The following is an 18,706-nucleotide window of genomic DNA, read 5'->3' as shown; positions in this document are numbered from 1 at the left end:
AGAGGAAGACACACAATCTGAAACAGGCTCCAGGCTCCAAGCTGTCTGCACAGAGCCCGACGCAGGTCTTAAACTCAGGAACAGTGAGATCATGACCTGAGCCGAAGTCAGACACTTAACCAACTGAGCCACCCAGGCACCCCAGCAAGTCAAGTGGATGAGTGTTTCCCAAGGGTCACAATTCCCAAGTACAGTCAACAGCTTTTAATGGCCTGTCAGTGGAACACATATTCACATCAGACCTACTTGTCCATCAAAGTAGATTTCTCACAAAGGGCCACCACCTGGGGTTCAATGCCTGGCTCCTAAGGCCTCCTTGGTGGTGCTCTAATGGCATTGATTTCAGGCTAGTGGACCGGTCTCAGCACCGTCACAGTAGCCTGAGGATAACCACTCTGTGCTTCCCACTCTCCAGGAGGCCTTCACTGTGCCTCTTTTAATATATGCCAATTGTCCCTAGATGCTTCTGTGATTTCTCATCCGTAGGACATCTTTGTCATTAATAAAATGTTGACTGGGGGCCTCTCATACACCCAATCATAGTAACTATACAAAGCAAGAGTCTGGGATCAATCTCTTACCACCATTTAGGTTGGAAAACCATGAAAGGACGTGCAGACACAGCACAAGGCAGTAAAGGCCAAAGTGCAAGTTCACCAGCAGCCAGTACTACTCTCAGGCAGAACTTGCTGTTTGGTGCAGTCAGTGAGCCAAGAGCAGCCTAGAGGCATGCACCCCACCAAAACACTGAGTCACCTTGTGCCAAATGATTTGTGCTGGGGTCTTAAATTATAAAGGTGACTGGATGGTAACACAGGTTAATGCCACTGAAAGTTTATCATGCACAGTCCCAAGAGAAGGGGGCACACCAGCTAACGCTGGGTTGGGGGGAGAGTAGAGTTTACTTTAAAAAAAAAACAAACAGGAGGAGATAAAGCAGAAGAGTCAAAGAGATGGCAGCATGAGACAGACTTGGACTGAAGTTGCTGGCCTTTAAGGAGTAAAAACAGATCCACCAAGAAAGGAAAGTGTGAGGCATCTAGAAGCTGGAAAAAGCAAGGAAACAGATTCACCCCAAGAGCCTCCAGTCCTGTTAACATATTGATTTTAGCTCAGTGAGACCCTTTTCAGAGTTCTGATCTCCAAAACTGTAAGCTAGTAAAATTTTTGTTGACTTATGACATCATTTGGTGATTGGTTACAGCAGCAATAGTAAATTCATAACACATTGTAAAGCTGGAATATTAAGGTATAGATTGTGAGGTCAAAGAGAAGCACTTACCTTTATTCAGGATAGAATGGACAGAGCAGAACAGGATGGACAACGCATATACAAATTTCTCAGAAATCTATTCCAAGAAGACTTTGGCACACCCTGTTCCACAAAGTCAGCTTTTGAAAAGGTCCCCAATGACTTTTATGGTTAAATCCCATCCTCATTTAACTCCCCCAATCAGCATTTGGTATAGTTGAGCAAGTCACTGCTCCTTGCTTTGGATTAATGGATTAAGACACCAATCTTAATCTACTCCTGTTCCATGGGATCCTACTTCTCAATTCACTTGCTACTTCCTCCCATGACCCCAACTGCCAAAGTGTCCCAGGGCTTGCCAATCCTCAGGTGAAATGATCTAACCTAATGGTTTTAAGTGCCGCCTATACACTGATGACTGAAACATAGGTGCTCAGCCTGATGAGCTTTGTCTTCCCATGTACCAAGAAGTCTACACACAAGCAGGTCCAATGGCTGAGCAATGATACCAGGAGGGGAAGGCATCTCTTGTGTTTTTCAGCCATTCCACATTATCTGTGGCTTTTGTCCTCATAGTCCACAACATATCACCTAAACTCCAGGAATGTACCTGATTTCCAGGAAGGAAAGAGAAAGAATGGAGGCCAATCATTGAAGAGAAAAAGCCATTGGAAACTATCCCCTTTTTAACAGCTTTCCCAGAATCCACACTGATGACTTCTGCCTACTTCTCACTAGCCAGGACTATGAAATAAGTCTTCCCATAAACCCAGGGAAACCTGAGAAGTAGGAATATTTTTTTAACTATATGCCTGGAGATAATCTGGATTCTATTTATAAGGGACCAAGGGACAAAGAATATTGAGATGACTAGATACTACTTGCCGTACAAAGCCAGAGAGAATTTTCCTATAAATAACCAAATAAGGATATATATAAAGAGCCCATTTTATAACCCACTTGCAAATATACTAGAAAGCACTACCTAAAAACATTTACAAAATGCTCTTACATTGCCAATTAAACTTCCAAATATCTCGTAATTCACTGAAGACTTATATAGGGAAGTCTTTAGAGGTCTTTATAAGTCTTTATAATGAAAACACCATTATATGAAATGAGTATGATATTGCAGAAATTCTCTAGAGTGTCTTTATTTTTTAAATGTTTATTTTTTGAGAGAGAGAGAGCACACGCGACTGCAGGGAGGGACAGAGAGAGAGACAAAGAGAGGATCAGAAGCCAATTCCACACTATCAGCACAGTGCCTGACACGGGGCTCGAACCCATGAGCCGTGAGATCCTGACCTGAGCTGAAGTCCGACACTTAACTGACAGAGCCACCCGGGCGCCCCGAGCACTCATGAGTCTCTTAAGGGATGTGTATTTACCAAAAATCATCCCCACAACTTTACATTCATTCAGCTTCTTTCCAGGGTGGGTTTTCACACACAGATTAAGATTTATAAGATGGATACACCATTTCCCATGAACCTGATAACCACAGTTTCTCTCCAGTGTGGATTATCATTTTTTACTAAAGGTCAAAAGCCAAAAACCACACACACACACAGGCATTTCCCTTTGCTGCCTCTGTGAGATTCATAACATTTGCTACCTCTGTGAGATTATCAAAGATTATCAAAGATTCACTTATGGGGCAGAAGTAAAGTTTTCCCGCATTCATCTTACCATCAGAGGGTTTCTCTCCACTGCATGTTATGACTTACTCATTGACACCTGAACAATTTTCAGCACTTCTCACAGTCATGACTCTTCTTGCATATGAAGCAATCAAGAATTTCTGAAGGTTTTCCCATATTCCTCGTATGTATAGAAATCTCTCCACTGTTGAGTTTTTACATGTTGAGTTCTTAAAATTACTGTAAGTCTTCCTGTTGTCTTTTACATTTTTAGGGTTTGATGCCAGTATGAAGTCTCAGGTGGATATTAAGGCCTCAGCACTAAGGTTTTCCCCACATTTCTTACATACAGATGGCTGATCCCTAAAGTGAGCTATGTGCTATCAAAGCATGTGAACATATTTTAAGCTGTATCTCATTCTTACCTTCACGTGACTTTTACAGTAATCTCTTATTTATTTATTTATTTATTTATTTATTTATTTTTTTTTACTGCACATGCTAATGGGAGGGGCAGAGAGGGAGAGGGAGAATCTCAAGTGGGCTCCATGCACAGCACAGAGCCTGATGATGTGGGCTCATCTCACAACTGTGAGATCATGACCTAAGCCAAAATCAAGAGTCAGGTGCTTAACCAACTGAGCCACCCAGGCGCCCCTCTTATTTTTACATATTCCGAGATCAAGAGTCACATGCTCTACCAACTGAGCCAGCCAGGCGCTCCTGAGTTTTACAGAAATTTTAGGTACGTAAAATTAATGTTAGCACAACAGCAACAAAGACTCTCCCACACTCCTTGTAATTGTAGGGTTCTCTCAAGTGTGAGTTCTTACATGTTCTGTAAGGTATGAACAATTACTGCTCTCCCACATACATTATACGAATGGGAATTCTGCCCCAGGGAAGTTCCTATTACGTAAGGATGAAAAATGAGTAAAGCGATCTCACATTCTTTAATTTCATAAGGTTCTTTATCCAAATGAGTTTAGATGTGAATACGAAAGGGGCTCCTGGGTGGCTCAGTCAGTTAGGCGTCCCACTTCGGCTCAGGTCATGATCTTGTGGTTCGTGAGTTCGAGTTCCCACGTTGGGCTCTGTGCTGACAGCTCAAAGCCTGGAGCCTGTTTCACATTCTGTGTCTCCCTGTCTCTTTCTGCCCCTCCCCCGCTCACACTCCGTCTCTCAAAAATAAATAAACGTTAAAAAACTTTAAAAAGATGTGAATACTAAGGTCTGAGGAACATTTGCAGGCGTTTCTCAAGTGCTGAAGACTGAGTGGAGGTTTTCCCACATTCCCTACATTCATACAGTTTCTCTCCAGAGGGAGTTCGCACGTGCATGTTAAAGCACATGGAGTATCTGAAGGCTTTCCCACATTCTTTACATTTGTATGGCTTTCCTGCAGTGTGTGTTCACATGTGCATATTGAGATTTGTGGAACGAGCAAAAGCTTTCCCACATTCTTTACGAGCATAGGTCTTCTCTCCAGTGTGAGTTCTTAACTGTGTGGTAAGGCCCGGTGACTGAGTGAAAGCTTTCCCACACTGCCTGCCTTCATACGGCTTCTCTCTGATGTGCGACCTTACGTGCTGACTGAGCAGTGAAGAATTATTAAAGGCTTTTCCACATTCCTTACATTCGTGTAGTTTTTCTCCAGTGCGACTTCGCATGTGTAAAAGAAGTCCTGTGGATCGAGTAAAGGCTTTCCCACATTCCACACATACAGAGGGCTTTTTTCTGCTGTGAGTTCTTCTGTGACCCGTACGGTATGAGGAATGAGTGAAGGCTTTCCCGCAGTCTTTACATTCATATGGCTTCTCTCCAGTGTGGTGTCTCACATGCACCTTACGGGATGACTGATTAACAAAAGTTCTCCGACAATGTCTTTCCCTTGTGTCTGAGTTTTCGTGTGCCCAGTAAGGTCTGAGAGCTAGCCAAAAGCTTTATCGTGTTGAACCCTCTCAGTCTTCTCTCCGACGGGGATTTCTTTGAGCAAAGTACAAATAAAGTTCGTTTCAAAGGCTTCTCCATTCTCATTACCCCTAGAAGTTTCCTGTCTAATGTGAGTCGTGAGTGTCCACTAAACGCTCTTCGACACAGGTTAGAACCGTCTCGTCTTGCCCAACACTGCTTCTCTCCTGCTGATTAGGGTTTAAATGACAACTAAAGACTTTTTCACGCTCATTATGAAAGAACTTCTCCCCTCATCACAACTTTTATATATTGGAAACATCATAATTGAAGGCTTTGGTTTTTTGTTTTCCCATTTAAGTGTACAGAGATCCTGCCCTGTTTTTGAGTTATTTTAAGCTGAACAGACAGACTCTGAGGCTAGGACCCTGCATTATATCCTCTACTTTCACAGTATCTTACACAGTTACTCCGGTAATTACCCATACTACATCATTTAAAACCTAAATTATTCCAACTAAATCCCTGTGTATCAAAAACTGAACACCTGAGCTGTGTATATGTGGATCTCTGAGGAGAAACAGGTGGAAATAGGTTTGGCGTGCTCCTCAAGTTCCTGATATTCAAAGAATCTTCACAGATTCTGCTTTCTTTGGGTAAACGACATTTATTTCATATCATTCTCCTGGATTTTGTACTTCTTGCCTTGATGTGGGGAAAGGAAATACTTTTGGAGATCTTACCAACTGTATTCCATTTGGTGTTTTTTCCCAAGGAATCTCATGAAGGGGTGTGGAACCTTTGGTTTGGAGTTGCAAATCCACTTCTGTTAAAAAGTGGGACAATGTAGTCTTGGCGAAAATTTCTGGGATAAAATTGTTTAAAAGCACATAGACTGATGCCACAAAATATGGCGGAGGAGGGAATTCCAGGGCTCCTTCCCACCAGAAAACCAACAAGCTTACAAAAACTATCAAAATAAACTATCATAGCAGTTTGAAATCTAGTAAAAAATGTACATTCACAAAGGGAGCACTGATGGAAGCAGCAGCTATATTTCAGCTAATCATATCATGGTTTGTTGGTTCAAGCCCAGCATCGGGCTCTGTGCTGACAGCTCAGAGCTTGGAGTCTGTTTCAGATTCTGTGTCTCCTTCTCCCTCTGCCCTTCCCCTGTGCTCGCTCTCTCTCTCTCTCTCTCTCTCAAAAATAAATAAATGTTAAAAAAATAAAAAATAAATTCATCAAGTGAGTGCTGAGGCATTTTAATTACCCACCTACCATCCCCACTCTTCGGATCAGCTCCAGCCATGTAGACAACAGGATGCATCCTTGAGCAAGTTGCGAGGGCTCAAAGGAGCGCTATGGACCTTGTTCTCAAAGAAGCACCACTGGGTGCTTCGATCTTTCTGGCAGCTTCCTTTAGTATCACCGCCGCAAGGGTGTGGCATTATATCACCCAACTCAGAGAGTTCCAGGAACAAGGCAGCATCTCAGACAACTTTTTTTTTTAATTTTTTTAAATTTTTATTCATTTTTGAAAAAGAGAGAAAGAGCACAAGCAGGGATGGGGAGGAGAGAGAGGGGGACACAGAATTAGAAGCAAGCTCCAGGCTCTGAGCTGTCAGCACAGAGCCCAATGCGGGGCTCGAACCCACGAACCATGAGATCATGACCTGAGCTGAGGTCAGATACTCAACCAACTGTGCCACTCAGGTGCTGCTCAGACAACTTCTGATGAAGATGTCTAGAGCCAAAATATTGCCTAGAGCAGCCCGAGGAAAGGGAGAGCATTTGGGACAAACAAAACATAGCCTGAAAGGCCTTAGAAGGCACAGACCGGAAATGTTGATATGTGCGTGAATAGGGGCTTTATTTTATTATTTTTTTAATGTTTATTTTGAAGGAGAGAGAGCACAGCAGGGGAGGGGCAGAGAGACAGGGACACAGAATCTGAAGCAGGCTCCAGGCTCCAAGCTGTCAGCACAGAGCCTGATTCGGGTCTTGAACTCACAAACTGTGAGATCATGACCTGAGTTAAGCCAGATGCTTAACCAACTGAGCCACCCACTGCCCCTGAATAGGACTTTAAAAGCTCGAGTGTTTACCAGAGAATCAAGAAGTCCATAAGCACCCCTGGGGCTGGATGCATGCTGGGAAAGGGTGAGAGGATCCAAAGAGGATCCAAAGATCAACCTCTGGCTGATCGTCAGGATCCACTCCAGCAGGGACGGAAGACTAAGGAAGAGCTGTAGACGGCCTAGCTAAACACCAAAGGAGTGGCCCAACACACAGCCCATCAACAAAAACCAAAAGAACATTTTTAGTTTTCTTCTCTTGGCTCCGGGCATTTAAGGAATTTCTGTCACTCTAGTTTAGTGACCACTAAATTAACAGAACACAGATTTCAGAGACAGCACTAAAAAGAAATGCAGAACATACAAAAATAATTTATAAAAGCCACTAAGCAAACATCAACAATACACAACAAGCAGCAACAGCAAACCCTGGGAGAGGGGTGAATCAGATTTTCAAACAGCAGCATTATGATATCTAGAATTTATGTTTCTAGGGCTCCTGGGTGGCGCAGTCAGCTGAGCATCTGACTCTTGATTTCGGCTCATGTCATGATCCCAGGGTTGTGGGATTGAGCCCCGTGTTGGGCTCTGTGCTGAGTGTGGGGCCTGCGTGGGATTCTCTCTTTCTTTCTCTTTCTCTCTCTCTTTCTCTTTCCCCCTCTGCCTCTCTCCCTTGCTCATTTACTCTCTCTAAAATTTAAAAAAAAAAAAAAATTGCTCCTAAAAGCAAAAGCACGGGACTTAGTAACAACCTTAAATCCATTTGTTTCAACACACCCAGCTAACAGAAACCATGGACAAAGAACTATAGGAAACTAGAAGAATTATGTTTCGCTAAAGAAATTATCAATACGAGACAAACAAAAAAGAACCAAAAGACAGGCACCTGGGTGACTCAGTTGATAAAGTGTCAGACCTCGGCTTGGGTCATGATCTCAAAGTTCGTGGGTTCGAGCCCCACGATGGGCTCTGTGCTGACAGCTTGGAGCCTGGAGCCTGCTTTGGATTCTGTCTTCCTCTCTCTCTGCCCGCCCCCCCCCACTCATACTTTGTCTCTCTCTCTCTCTCTCCTTCTCTCTCTCTGTCAAAAATGAATAAACATTAAAAACGAATTCTTTTTTTTTTAAAGAACCAAAAGAACTAAAAAGCACAGTATCAAAAATGGGTGGTAGAGGGGCACCTGGGTGGCCCAGCTGGTTAAGCACCCAGCTTCAACCCAGGTCATGATCTCATGGTTTCTGAGTTCTAGCCCCGCATCAGGCTCTGTGCTGACAGCTCAGAGCCTGGAGCCTGCTTTGGATTCTGTCTCTCTTTCTCTCTCTCTGCCCCTCCCCCTTTTGTGTGTGCTCTTGCTTGCAAACTCTCTCTCCAAAATAAATAACTAAAAACAAAAAAAATGGGTGGTACAGGCAAAAGGATAGACATAAACATGAATCCAGAAAAAGAAAAGAAAAAAAAACAAAAAACATACTCTCAACAGTGTGCCAGGACAATTTAATGGGGGAAAGAATAGTCTCTTCAACACCTAGTGCTAGGATACCTGGATAGCTCTATGCAGAAGAATCAAAGCAGACCCCTGATTCAGACCATATACACAAATTCACTGAAAATGGATCAAAAATCTGGGGCGCCTGGGTGGCTCAGTTGGTTTAGCGTCTGACTTCAGCTCAGGTCATGATCTCTCGGTCTGTGAACTCCAGCCCCACGTTGGGCAACGTGCTGACAGCTCAGAGCCCGGCGTCTGCTTTGGATTGTGTCTCACCACCCCCTGCCCCTCCCCCACTAGTGCTCTGTCTCACTCTGTCTCTCAAAAATAAATAAATGTAAAAAAAATTTTTTAATAAAAAAAAAAATAAGGTAAAAATGGACCAAAAACCTAATGTAAAGGCTAAAACTATTAAAAAATCTTAGAAGAAAGCAAGGGGGTAAATCTTTAGAACCTTGGATCTGACAGTGTCTAATCTTCGTAAGATATGAAAAAGCACCAAAGAAAACAAAGATAAATGGGACCCCACCAAAATTAAAACTGTTTGTGCATCAAAAAACACCATCAAAAAGAGCATAACGATATCCCCAAAATGGGAGAAAAAACATGCAAATCATACATGTGCTTTGGGCCCGCTATGAGAGGCCAGAAAGAACTCCTGCACGTCAACAACAAAAAACAACACAGGGTAAAAAAGGGGCAAAGAACTTGAATCAGCATTTCTCCAAAGACACAGAAATGGTCAACAAGCACAGGATAAGATGTTCAACATCATTTGTTTTAGGGAAATGCACATCAAAACCACGGTAAGACACCACTGCATACTCTAGGATGGTTACTATTAAAACAAAAAAAGAAGATGGGGCACCTGGGTGGCTCAGTCGGCTAAGCATCCGATTCTTGATTTCAGCTCAGGTCATGATCTTACGGCTCATGAGTTTGAGCCCCAGGTGGGGCTCTGTGCTGACAGCGCAGAGCCTGCCTGGGATTCTCTCTCTCCCTCACTTTCTGCCCCTCCCCAGCTCGTGCACGTGCACTCTCTCTCTCTCTCTCTCAAAATAAATTTTTTTTAATGTTTGAGAGAGAGAGAGAGAGAGAGGGAGAGACAGAGATATAGAGTATGAGTGGGGAAGGGGCAGAGAGTGAGGGAGACACAGAATCCGAAGCAGGCTCCAGTCTCCTAGCTGTCAGCACAGAGCCCGATGTGGGGCTAGAACTCACGAGCTGTGAGATCATGACCTGAGCTGAAGTCGCATGCTTAACTGGCTGAGCCACCCAGGTGCCCCAAAATAAGTAAAATTTTTAAAAAGATTTAAAAAACAGAAAAGAAAAAAAGGAAATAAGTGATGATAGCAAGAATGTGGAGTAACTTCCACACTGTCCAAGGGAATATAGTACGGTACAGCCTCTATATAAAATAGTTTAGTAATTCTTAACAAGTTAAACATAAAAGGACCATATGCCCCCACACATTGTCATGAAATTGAATTCTGTATGATTTTACTAGATATGTACGGAATAGGTACACCTGTACATAGAAAGTAGATTAGTGGTTGCAGGGGCTGGGGGTAGGGCTGAACGGAGGCTGACTGCTGATTGGTTACAGGGTTTACTTTTTAAGCGAAAGTATTTCGGAACTAAAAAGAGCTGATGGTTGCACACCACTGTGAATGTACTCAGTACCAATAAATCACACTCACCAAAATGGTTCATTGGTGTATTTTATCCAAAAAGAAAAAAAAAAAACATATGGCACATACTTGTATCTAAATATGAGTGGAACAAGACAAAAAGGTTGAAAAAAGGGAACTTGGGACTACACAGAGGGCAGTGTGTTAGAGAAGTCTGGCAATCATAAGAGTATGGGGTCGAAACTGCAGGCAATTTACAAAGCTTAATACTCAGGAAAACTAAGGCTAACGGTACATAAAAAACACTGAGACAGTCAGGAAACAAAATAGAAAGTATTGTAAAAAGACCTATCTGCGGGGCGCCTGGGTGGCGCAGTCGGTCAAGCGTCCGACTTCAGCCAGGTCACGATCTCGCGGTCCGTGAGTTCGAGCCCCGCGTCAGGCTCTGGGCTGACGGCTCGGAGCCTGGAGCCTGTTTCCGATTCTGTGTCTCCCTCTCTCTCTGCCCCTCCCCCGTTCATGCTCTGTCTCTCTCTGTCCCAAAAATAATAAACGTTAAAAAAAAATAAAAAAAATAAAAAAAAAAAAGACCTATCTGCAAGTAATGAAATTTTCAAATGAGCCAGACAGGTCTGAGAGAACAGAAGAAGGTTGACATCAATGGAAATTTAAAGGTAAAGGGAGTTAAAGGTTCCTGAGCAAACTCAGAAACGAAGTGGCTTCGTTCAGCCTTCTCTGAAAAAGGGTAGACCTCCGAAAGCTTACCAAGTGGCATTTCCAAATGGACTGCACCTTTCCTAGACTGGCATCGCTCTGCACAAAACCATATCATGAACTTACCCTGCAGAACTCCTCTCCCTCCTGTCCTCAGCAATTCTGCTGCTTCCAATGCAGAGCTGAGATCAGGTTTGCATGATTTGTATCCTGCTTAAGGGAAAAATACATAAAGAGAACCCTGAAAGACACGAAATGCAGGTCTTTGGATAGGAACCAACATTTTAGCCTTCACGGTTTCTGAAGACAGTGAAGTCTCACTTTATAAACTGCAAAATCATCACATGAAATTTTAAATCAATGCAATAAAACTATTCTAAAAGGAACAAAAATCGAAGTACAGGGATGTCTGGGTGGCTCAGTCGGTTAAGCATCCGACTTCAGCTCAGGTCATGATCTCACAGTCCATGAGTTCGAGCCCCACGTCAGGCTCTGTGGTGACAGCTCAGAGCCTGGAGCCTGCTTCAGATTCTGTGTCTCCCTCTCTCTCTGCCCCTTCCCTGCTCATGCTCTGTCTCTCTCTGTCTCAAAAATAAATAAAAACATTAAAAAACATTAAAAAAATCGAAGTACATTCTTTGTGCCCTCAAAAGACTAGAGAACTCTAAGACCTGAAAATCACATCCGGCCTCATACACATCTTAAGTCTTAAAGTTTTGCAAAACTAAAAGGCAACCGACAGAATGGGAGAAGATATTTGCAAACGACATATCAGATAAAGGGTTAGTATCCAAAATCTATAAAGAACTTCTCAAACTCAACACCCAAAAAACAACTAATCCAGTGAAGAAATGGGCAAAAGACATGAATAGACACTTCTCCAAAGAAGACATCCAGATGGCCAACCGACACATGAAAAAATGCTCAACATCACTCATCATCAGGGAAATACAAATCAAAACCACAATGAGACACCACCTCACACCCATCAGAATGGCTAACATTAACAACTCAGGCAACAACAGATGTTGGTGAGGATGCAAAGAGAAAGGATCTCTTTTGCACTGCTGGTGGGAATGCAAGCTGGTGCAGCCACTCTGGAAAACAGTCTGGAGGTTCCTCAAAAAACTAAAAATAGAACTACCCTATGACTCAGCAATTGCACTACTAGGCATTTACCCACCGGATATAGGTGTGCTGTTTCGAAAGGGCACATGCACCCCAGTGTTTATAGCAGCACTATCAACAATAGCCAAAGTATGGAAAGAGCCCAAATGTCCATCAACGGATGAATGGATAAAGAAGATGTGAGATATATATATATACAATGGAGTATTACTCGGCAATCAAAAAGAATGAAATTTTGCTATTTGCAACTACTTAGATGGAACTGGAGGGTATTATGCTAAGTGAAATTAGTCAGAAAAAGATAAATATCATAGGACTTCACTCATATGAGGACTTTAAGAGACAAAACAGATGAACATAAGGGAAGGGAAACAAAAATAATATAAAAACAGGGAGGGGGACAAAACAGAAGAGACTCATAAATATGGAGAACAAACAGAGGGTTACTGGAGGGGGTGTGGGAGGGGGGATGAGCTAAATGGGTAAGGGGCACTAAGGAATCTACTCCTGAAATCACTGTTTCACTATATGCTAACTAATTTGGATGTAAATTAAAAAAAAAAAAATTTAAATTAAAAAAAACAAAACAAAACAAACAAGGGGGAAAAAAACAGAGGCAAATCAAGAAGCAGACTCTTAATTATAGGGAACAAACTGATGATTATCTGAGGGGAGGGGAGTAGGAGGGTTGGGTTAAATAGGTGATGGGGATTAAGGAGTACACTAGTTGTAATGAGCATGGGGTACTATGCGGAAATGTTGAGTCACTATATTGTATACCTGAAACTAACACTGTATGTTAACTATAATGAAATTAAAATAAAAACTGAAAAAGAAGTAATAAAATAAAGTAAAGTCTTAAGGTTTTCATGGGGTGCCTGGGTGGCTCAGTCGATTAAGCATCCAACTTTGGCTCAGGTCATGATCTCACGGTTTGTGAGTTCAAGCCCCGTGTCAGGCTCTGTGCCCACAGCTCAGAGCCTGGAGTCTTCTTTGGAGTCTGGGTCTCCCTCTCTCTGCTCCTCCCCCGTTCACGCTCTGTCTCTGTCTCTCAAAAATGAATGTTAATAAAAAAAAATTTTTTTTTAAGTCTTAAGGTTTTCAGTCCCTAAAAGAGTATCATTTATCTAGACAGATCTTCATTTGCACAGGGAATCCTCCAGAGAGTGAGGCCCCTGAGGCCAGGGATTATGTCTGTCTTGTTTACCACAGTCTTCCCATTTGACAGCAAAGGTACTTAAGAAACATTTATTTCGTAAGGGGTTCAGTGAAGAAACGATGCTTACCTAGTGTGATGAGATTCTGGTAGTTCTCCAACATCACATCTCTGTAGAGAACAATCTGTGTTTGATCCAACAAAGTCCACTCCTCCTGGGTAAAGTCCACAGCTACATACTCAAAGGTCACTAAGTGCTAAACCATCAGACACATGCTGCCTTCAGCGAACTAGCATCTTGTTTGAGGTTCTCAGAAAGATGAAGGACTGAGGAAGGTAGACCAGAAGCCTACAGTACTCTCAGGCCCAGACCTCGTCTGCTCTCCAGCTATAGACGTGCCTGGTGATCACAGCCAGTCATGTGGATTTACCAGCATGTCTGACATGTGATGAAACTTATGTTACCACAACTTTATTGTGGGCTCTTCTTGCTTTATTTTCCTCCTCTATTTATAGGCTGCGGTTAGCACTGAGCACACTGTAACACTCTGTAAAATCTACTAAGAGATTAATTATTTCCACAGTAACACATGCATTCCATGAGATTAGATACCTTCATATCATTCCTCAGTATCTATCATAACACTCAGTGAAATGATAAGCCAACAAGCATGATCAAGCATCAGAAAGAATTAATGAATACGGAGATAAAAGAATCACATCCAGTATAATCCCTATGTATTCTGAGATGGCATGAGTCCTGGAGACATTTACCTGGGACTCATTCCTTAAGCAGGGCCATTAATTGCTATAAAAAGCCTGGGGACATTACAAGAAGATAAGGCTTGTATCTGACAGAGAGAAACAGGACATTCTGAAGAAAGGTCAACTTTCTACGTACCTGAGAAGAATCCATCAGTAACCCAGCCACCATCCTTGCCTCTTCGAGTTTCCTTTCCTCTAAAGACAGAAAAGGTCCCAAGAAAGATGACCTCAGAGAGAAGAAGGCCATGAACTCTGAAGCCAACCCAATTCCAATAACCACATGCCTACGAACGGTCCACACCATGCACAGAACACACACCAAACACGCTAATTCCATATGACTGAGTTACCTGGAGCAAGACGATGGTTTTCTGGATCTTGCTACCCACGAGATACAGGTTAAAAATTCCATCTTACAGGCACCTGGGTGGCTCAGTCAGTTGAGCATCCAACTCTTGATTTCACCTCAGGTCATGATCTCACAGTTATGAGATCGAGCCTTGGGTCAGGCTCCACACAGTCTGCTTGGGATATTCTCATTCTCTCTCTCTTTCCCTGCCCTTGCCCCGCACGTGCACATGGGTGCTCTCTCTCTCAAAATAAATAAACATTTTTTTTAAATTCCATCTTGAGTTATACAAATTACAGTGAGGCAGAGCTGTTTGACACAATAGAATTCGTGAATATATTACCCCCTGAAAAAGTGCGCGCACACACACACACACACACACACACACACACACACCTTCCTGCATCTCAAATCCCAGAAACCTGACTTATACACACTCTGCTCATTTCAGTCACGCTTATATGGTCCACCACATGATCACTCAGCCCCGAGTGCTGGCTCTGCCATTTGTGAAGGAACTACATGAAGCAAACAAATTTGGAAAGAAGCATCAGCAAGGACTCACCACCCACCTGATTCACATCAAGGGCTGCCATCCTGTGAATCTGATAGAGTTTCCAGAATATTCCATCTCTTGCTCAGACCACTTCAGAGGAGCTTTTGAGTTTAAGACGTTGATCTCAATTTCTCTTCATACACTGGAGTGTATGGTTCACAACATCCATCATTAAACTGGTTCACAACATCCATCATTAAACATCAGACATTTTTCCTCAATCATCAACCATCACTCTTTCGCCATATCTGTGCAGATGAAAACACATGACAGCCGTTAAAAACCATCTAATACCCTATCATACAAATATTATCAACTACTATTTACTATTATTAGTAGTTGTACATATATAATCTCCTTTCGTTGTTAGAACAACACTCCAAATTGGGTATAAATAACTATCATTTAATAATACTCCGTCCACACCCTCTGCTGGGCATAATGGAGATGAGAAATACAAAAGGTTTTATGCAATCAGAAGTCCCTCTGAGTACCCACTGCTGGAGCTTGGCTGGATTTGGAACCTTCACCTCCTTCTGTCTCTTACTGCTTCATGCAGTCAGCTAATATTCAGTAAGGACCTTCTTTAAGCCAGGCCAGGTATGAGGCAATGAGGAGGGAACAGTTCTTGGGGATCTCACAATTAAATGGGGCAATGGAGGTAATACACAGATGGACATCCGAAACTGAATATTGTGATTTTAGAAAAACTCGAAATACATTTCTAATGTTAGCCACTCCAACAGTGTCGGAAACACATCGTTGTTTTTATGTCGAAACTGAAGGCTTTCCATATTTTCTCACAATTAACCAAAGACTAGTACACAAATATATTGTGCATCTTTTTGCCTTTTCATATTGCTGTTCAGTTCTACTTTTCTCCATTAAATATTGGTTTTATTTTTATTCACCCTTTCAGTACATTTTCTTCTTCTCCCTCTCCTCCTCCTCCTCCTCCTCCTCCTCCTCCTCCTCCTCCTCCTTTTTGAGAGAGAGGGGAGAGAAGCAGGGCTTACCCTGCTGGGGCTCGTGCTCACCTGAAATGGGGCTCAAGCTCAACGGATGTGCAAACTCACGAACCGTGAGATCCTGACCTGAGCTGAAGTCTGATGCTTAACCAACGGAGTCACCCAGGCTCCCAGTATATTTTCTTCTACTTCTATATTCCTTGCTCAACTTTATCAAGCAGCGCCCTTAGTTCCATTTCTTAAACTTCTTTTATGGAATTACAGCATACATATGACTAAGGGAGGCAATCATGAATAAAAATCTCAATGAAGTATTCAGAAATGAACAGCCCCATGTAACATCATTCCAGGTTGAGAAATAGAATATTTCCATATCCAGCATCTCAGACATATTCCTTGTCTCTTTTCCAAATCGCTAACTCCACGCTTCCCAACTGCAACCACTATCCTGACATTTAACACTCGGCAGCGTACTGCCTATTTTTGAATTTTTATTTAATTTTTTTAATGCGTATTTACTTTTGAGAAAGACAGAGAGACGGAGGGAGGGGCAGAGAAGAGACAGAGAATGCCAGGCAGGCTCTGAGCTGTCAGCACAGAGCCCAACGTGGCGCTCAATCTCACAAACCATGAGACCATGACCTGAGCCAAAATCAAGAGTCAGACGCTTGACTGACTGAGCCACTCAGGCACCCCATTTTTTTCTAACCTTTTTAATGTTTATTTACTTTTGAGAGAGAGAATTTTAAAGAAAAGGTATCTAACAGCCTGCAATCTTTTGTGTCTGGCTTCTTTCATCGGACATTGCTTGTGAGCTTCATCCAAGAGGTTACCTCTGCGTTCCTTCTCTTTGCTCATTTTGAGTATGCCACAAAAAATACACGCCACAAGTCATCGGCTCATCCCTTGATCCACTTTCAGTTACTTCCAAGCGAGGGATAGTTCAAATAATGATGTTACATATAGTGTTTATGTTCAATTGGTGGCCACGTGTGTGCACCACTGGTGTGTCACCACCAGATCATATTTAGTTGATATACTTTAAAAATGTGTTTCCACTAGCAGTCTACGAACATCTCAACCAATACCGGGCACTGTTTTTCCCTTTTCAGTTTTACTTTTAGCCATTCAGTGTGTGCAGTAGTAGCACACTGTGGTTTTTATTTGCAAATCCCTGGTTGCTAATGACATGGAGCACCTCTTTATATATTCGTTGCCCATCTGTTTTTGTTTTTGGTTTTAATGGAAGTGCCTATGCAAACCTCTTGTTCATTTCTCACTTTGGGTATTAATCTACAGTTTTTACATAACTCCTTTGTTGTTACATGGGAGGCAATTAACCCGATGCTAAAGATGAAATATGCCTGCAACTTATTTCCACCTCCTTACTTTCAAAGAGGTTACCACAAACATTTAACTCTACACATGGAGAGAGATGTAGAGAAGGTACACTATGTATGCATGCTAAATACTAACAACTGGTCAAACGTACAGCAAGGCAACACCTGAACAATTCATCACATTTCAGTAACGGGTGGCCACAGCCAGAGCATTTCCGTCCAGTCCCCACCGGAACGCACCGCAATCGCCACGTCGGAGAGAAGGGGGCGCTGCGGCCGTTTTCCACAACCGCGTACACGTTTCTCCTCTGGAGAAAGGACACGGTTTGTTCTGGCAGCTTTCGCAGAGAGGCTCACAGCGGGCAGAGAGAAGGCCCTGCCTCCACTCGGGACCCCGAGCCGCGGCCCCGACCCCCACCCGCGCGGGCGAAGCCGACCGAGGCTCTGGGACGGACCCGGGAGGCCTCGGTCCCTCGGGCGCGGCGCACCCGCGATTCCCCACCAGTCGCGAAAGCTCGAAACCTCCGGGGAGCCAACGCATTAGAAGCGGGGCGGAGCTCGAAGTGAGTCGGTTTCCGATTAGCACTTCCGCTTCCGGTTTCCGCCAGGAGGTCAGCGTACGGGACGGGGCCTCAAGAGCAGAGGGGTTGGGTCCCGGGTGGCAGCCGCTGCTTGCGGATGTCTGGGGAGCGGGATGGAGCTGGGTCCCGAGCTGGCTTTCGCACCCACCACGTCCGAGGCGCAACGCTGGGATGTCCGAGGGCAGGGGACCGAGTTAGAAGCGGCACGGACACGGTGGGCGGGGTTTGCCCCCAGTTCCGGGCCACGGAAGCTCTTGAAATGCTCTCTCTTCAAGACTTTCTCCTTGTTGGTTCAGCCCCAGGCGACGCTCTGCATATTTATAAAGATGAGCCTGCTAGCCCGTAAAATGAGCTCCCAGCTCATCAGTCCTCTCTCTGACCTTCAGCTTTAAGGTAGAATCCTCATAGCACATAATTAACCCATTTAAAATGTACCATAGTATAGTCAGAGTTGTGTATCCATCACCACAATCAATTTTAGTACATTTTCATAATCACAAAAGGAAACCCAGTACCCTCTTAGCCATAATCTTCCCACCTCACCACCCCCACTCCCCCAGCCCAAAGCAACAATGTAGTTTGGGGGTTTTTTTGTTTTGTTTTTTGTCTTTGGGGATTTGCCTATTCTGACATTTCATGTAAACAGGATATTACAACATGTGGTCTTTGTGTCTGGCCTTCTTTGACTTCCATAATGTTAACAAGGTTCATCCATCTTGTAGTGTGTACCAGTCTTTATTTCTTTTTCTTACTGAGTAGTATTCCACTGTGTGGGTGTGTCACAATTTATCCACTCAACAGTTGATGGACATTGGGTTATTTCCACTTTTTTTGGCTATTAAAAATAACATGGCGGGGGGGGGCGCGCCTGGGTGGCTCATTCGGTTAAGGGTTAAGTGTCAGACTTTGAATCAGGTCATGATCTCACAGTACGTGGGTTCAAGCCCACATCAGGCTCTGTGCTGACAGCTTGGAGCCTCCTTCAGATTCTGTGTCTTCCTCTCTCTCTCTCTGCCCCTCCCCCATTCGCACCCTGTCTCTCTCAAATATAATCAAAACACATTAAAAAATAACATTTAAAAATAACATGGGATATTTTTTGAACAGTGATCAGAGGAAAATTCATATTCCTAAATGTATCCTTAAAA

The 18,706-nt window shown here is 43.3% G+C and overlaps 1 protein-coding gene and 1 pseudogene across 11 annotated transcripts in view; both read right to left on the bottom strand.

Annotated features, from left to right (window-relative positions):
- Positions 1–17,808, bottom strand: part of LOC112852253 (zinc finger protein 846) — a 54,568-nt gene extending 36,760 nt beyond the window's left edge. Inside the window, exons 1-6 of one of the 11 annotated variants that reach the window (XM_086681614.1) lie at positions 17,218–17,808; positions 15,707–15,912; positions 14,686–14,917; positions 13,901–13,959; positions 13,130–13,214; positions 10,842–10,925 (exon numbers count right to left, since the gene is read on the bottom strand). In XM_086681614.1, coding sequence (XP_086537740.1) covers positions 10,842–10,925; positions 13,130–13,214; positions 13,901–13,933 — 202 coding nt within the window. In that variant the 5' untranslated portion in view covers positions 13,934–13,959; positions 14,686–14,917; positions 15,707–15,912; positions 17,218–17,808. Of the gene's footprint in view, positions 1–10,841; positions 12,894–13,129; positions 13,960–14,685; positions 14,918–15,706; positions 15,913–17,217 lie in introns of all 11 variants that reach the window. The other 10 variants (XR_015242217.1, XR_015242215.1, XR_015242201.1 and 7 more) reach the window with 10 other exon arrangements.
- On the bottom strand, positions 2,818–4,838 carry LOC147583785 (uncharacterized; annotated as a pseudogene).
- Positions 17,809–18,706: the final 898 nt, after the last annotated feature.

Source organism: Puma concolor, chromosome A2, assembly GCF_028749965.1.
Source record: "Puma concolor isolate L17-30 chromosome A2, mPumCon1.1.hap2, whole genome shotgun sequence".
Classification (NCBI taxonomy): Eukaryota; Metazoa; Chordata; class Mammalia; order Carnivora; family Felidae; genus Puma; species Puma concolor.
The sequence above is the reverse complement of the archived record's forward strand: the minus strand, read 5'-3'. Positions and strand labels throughout refer to the sequence as shown.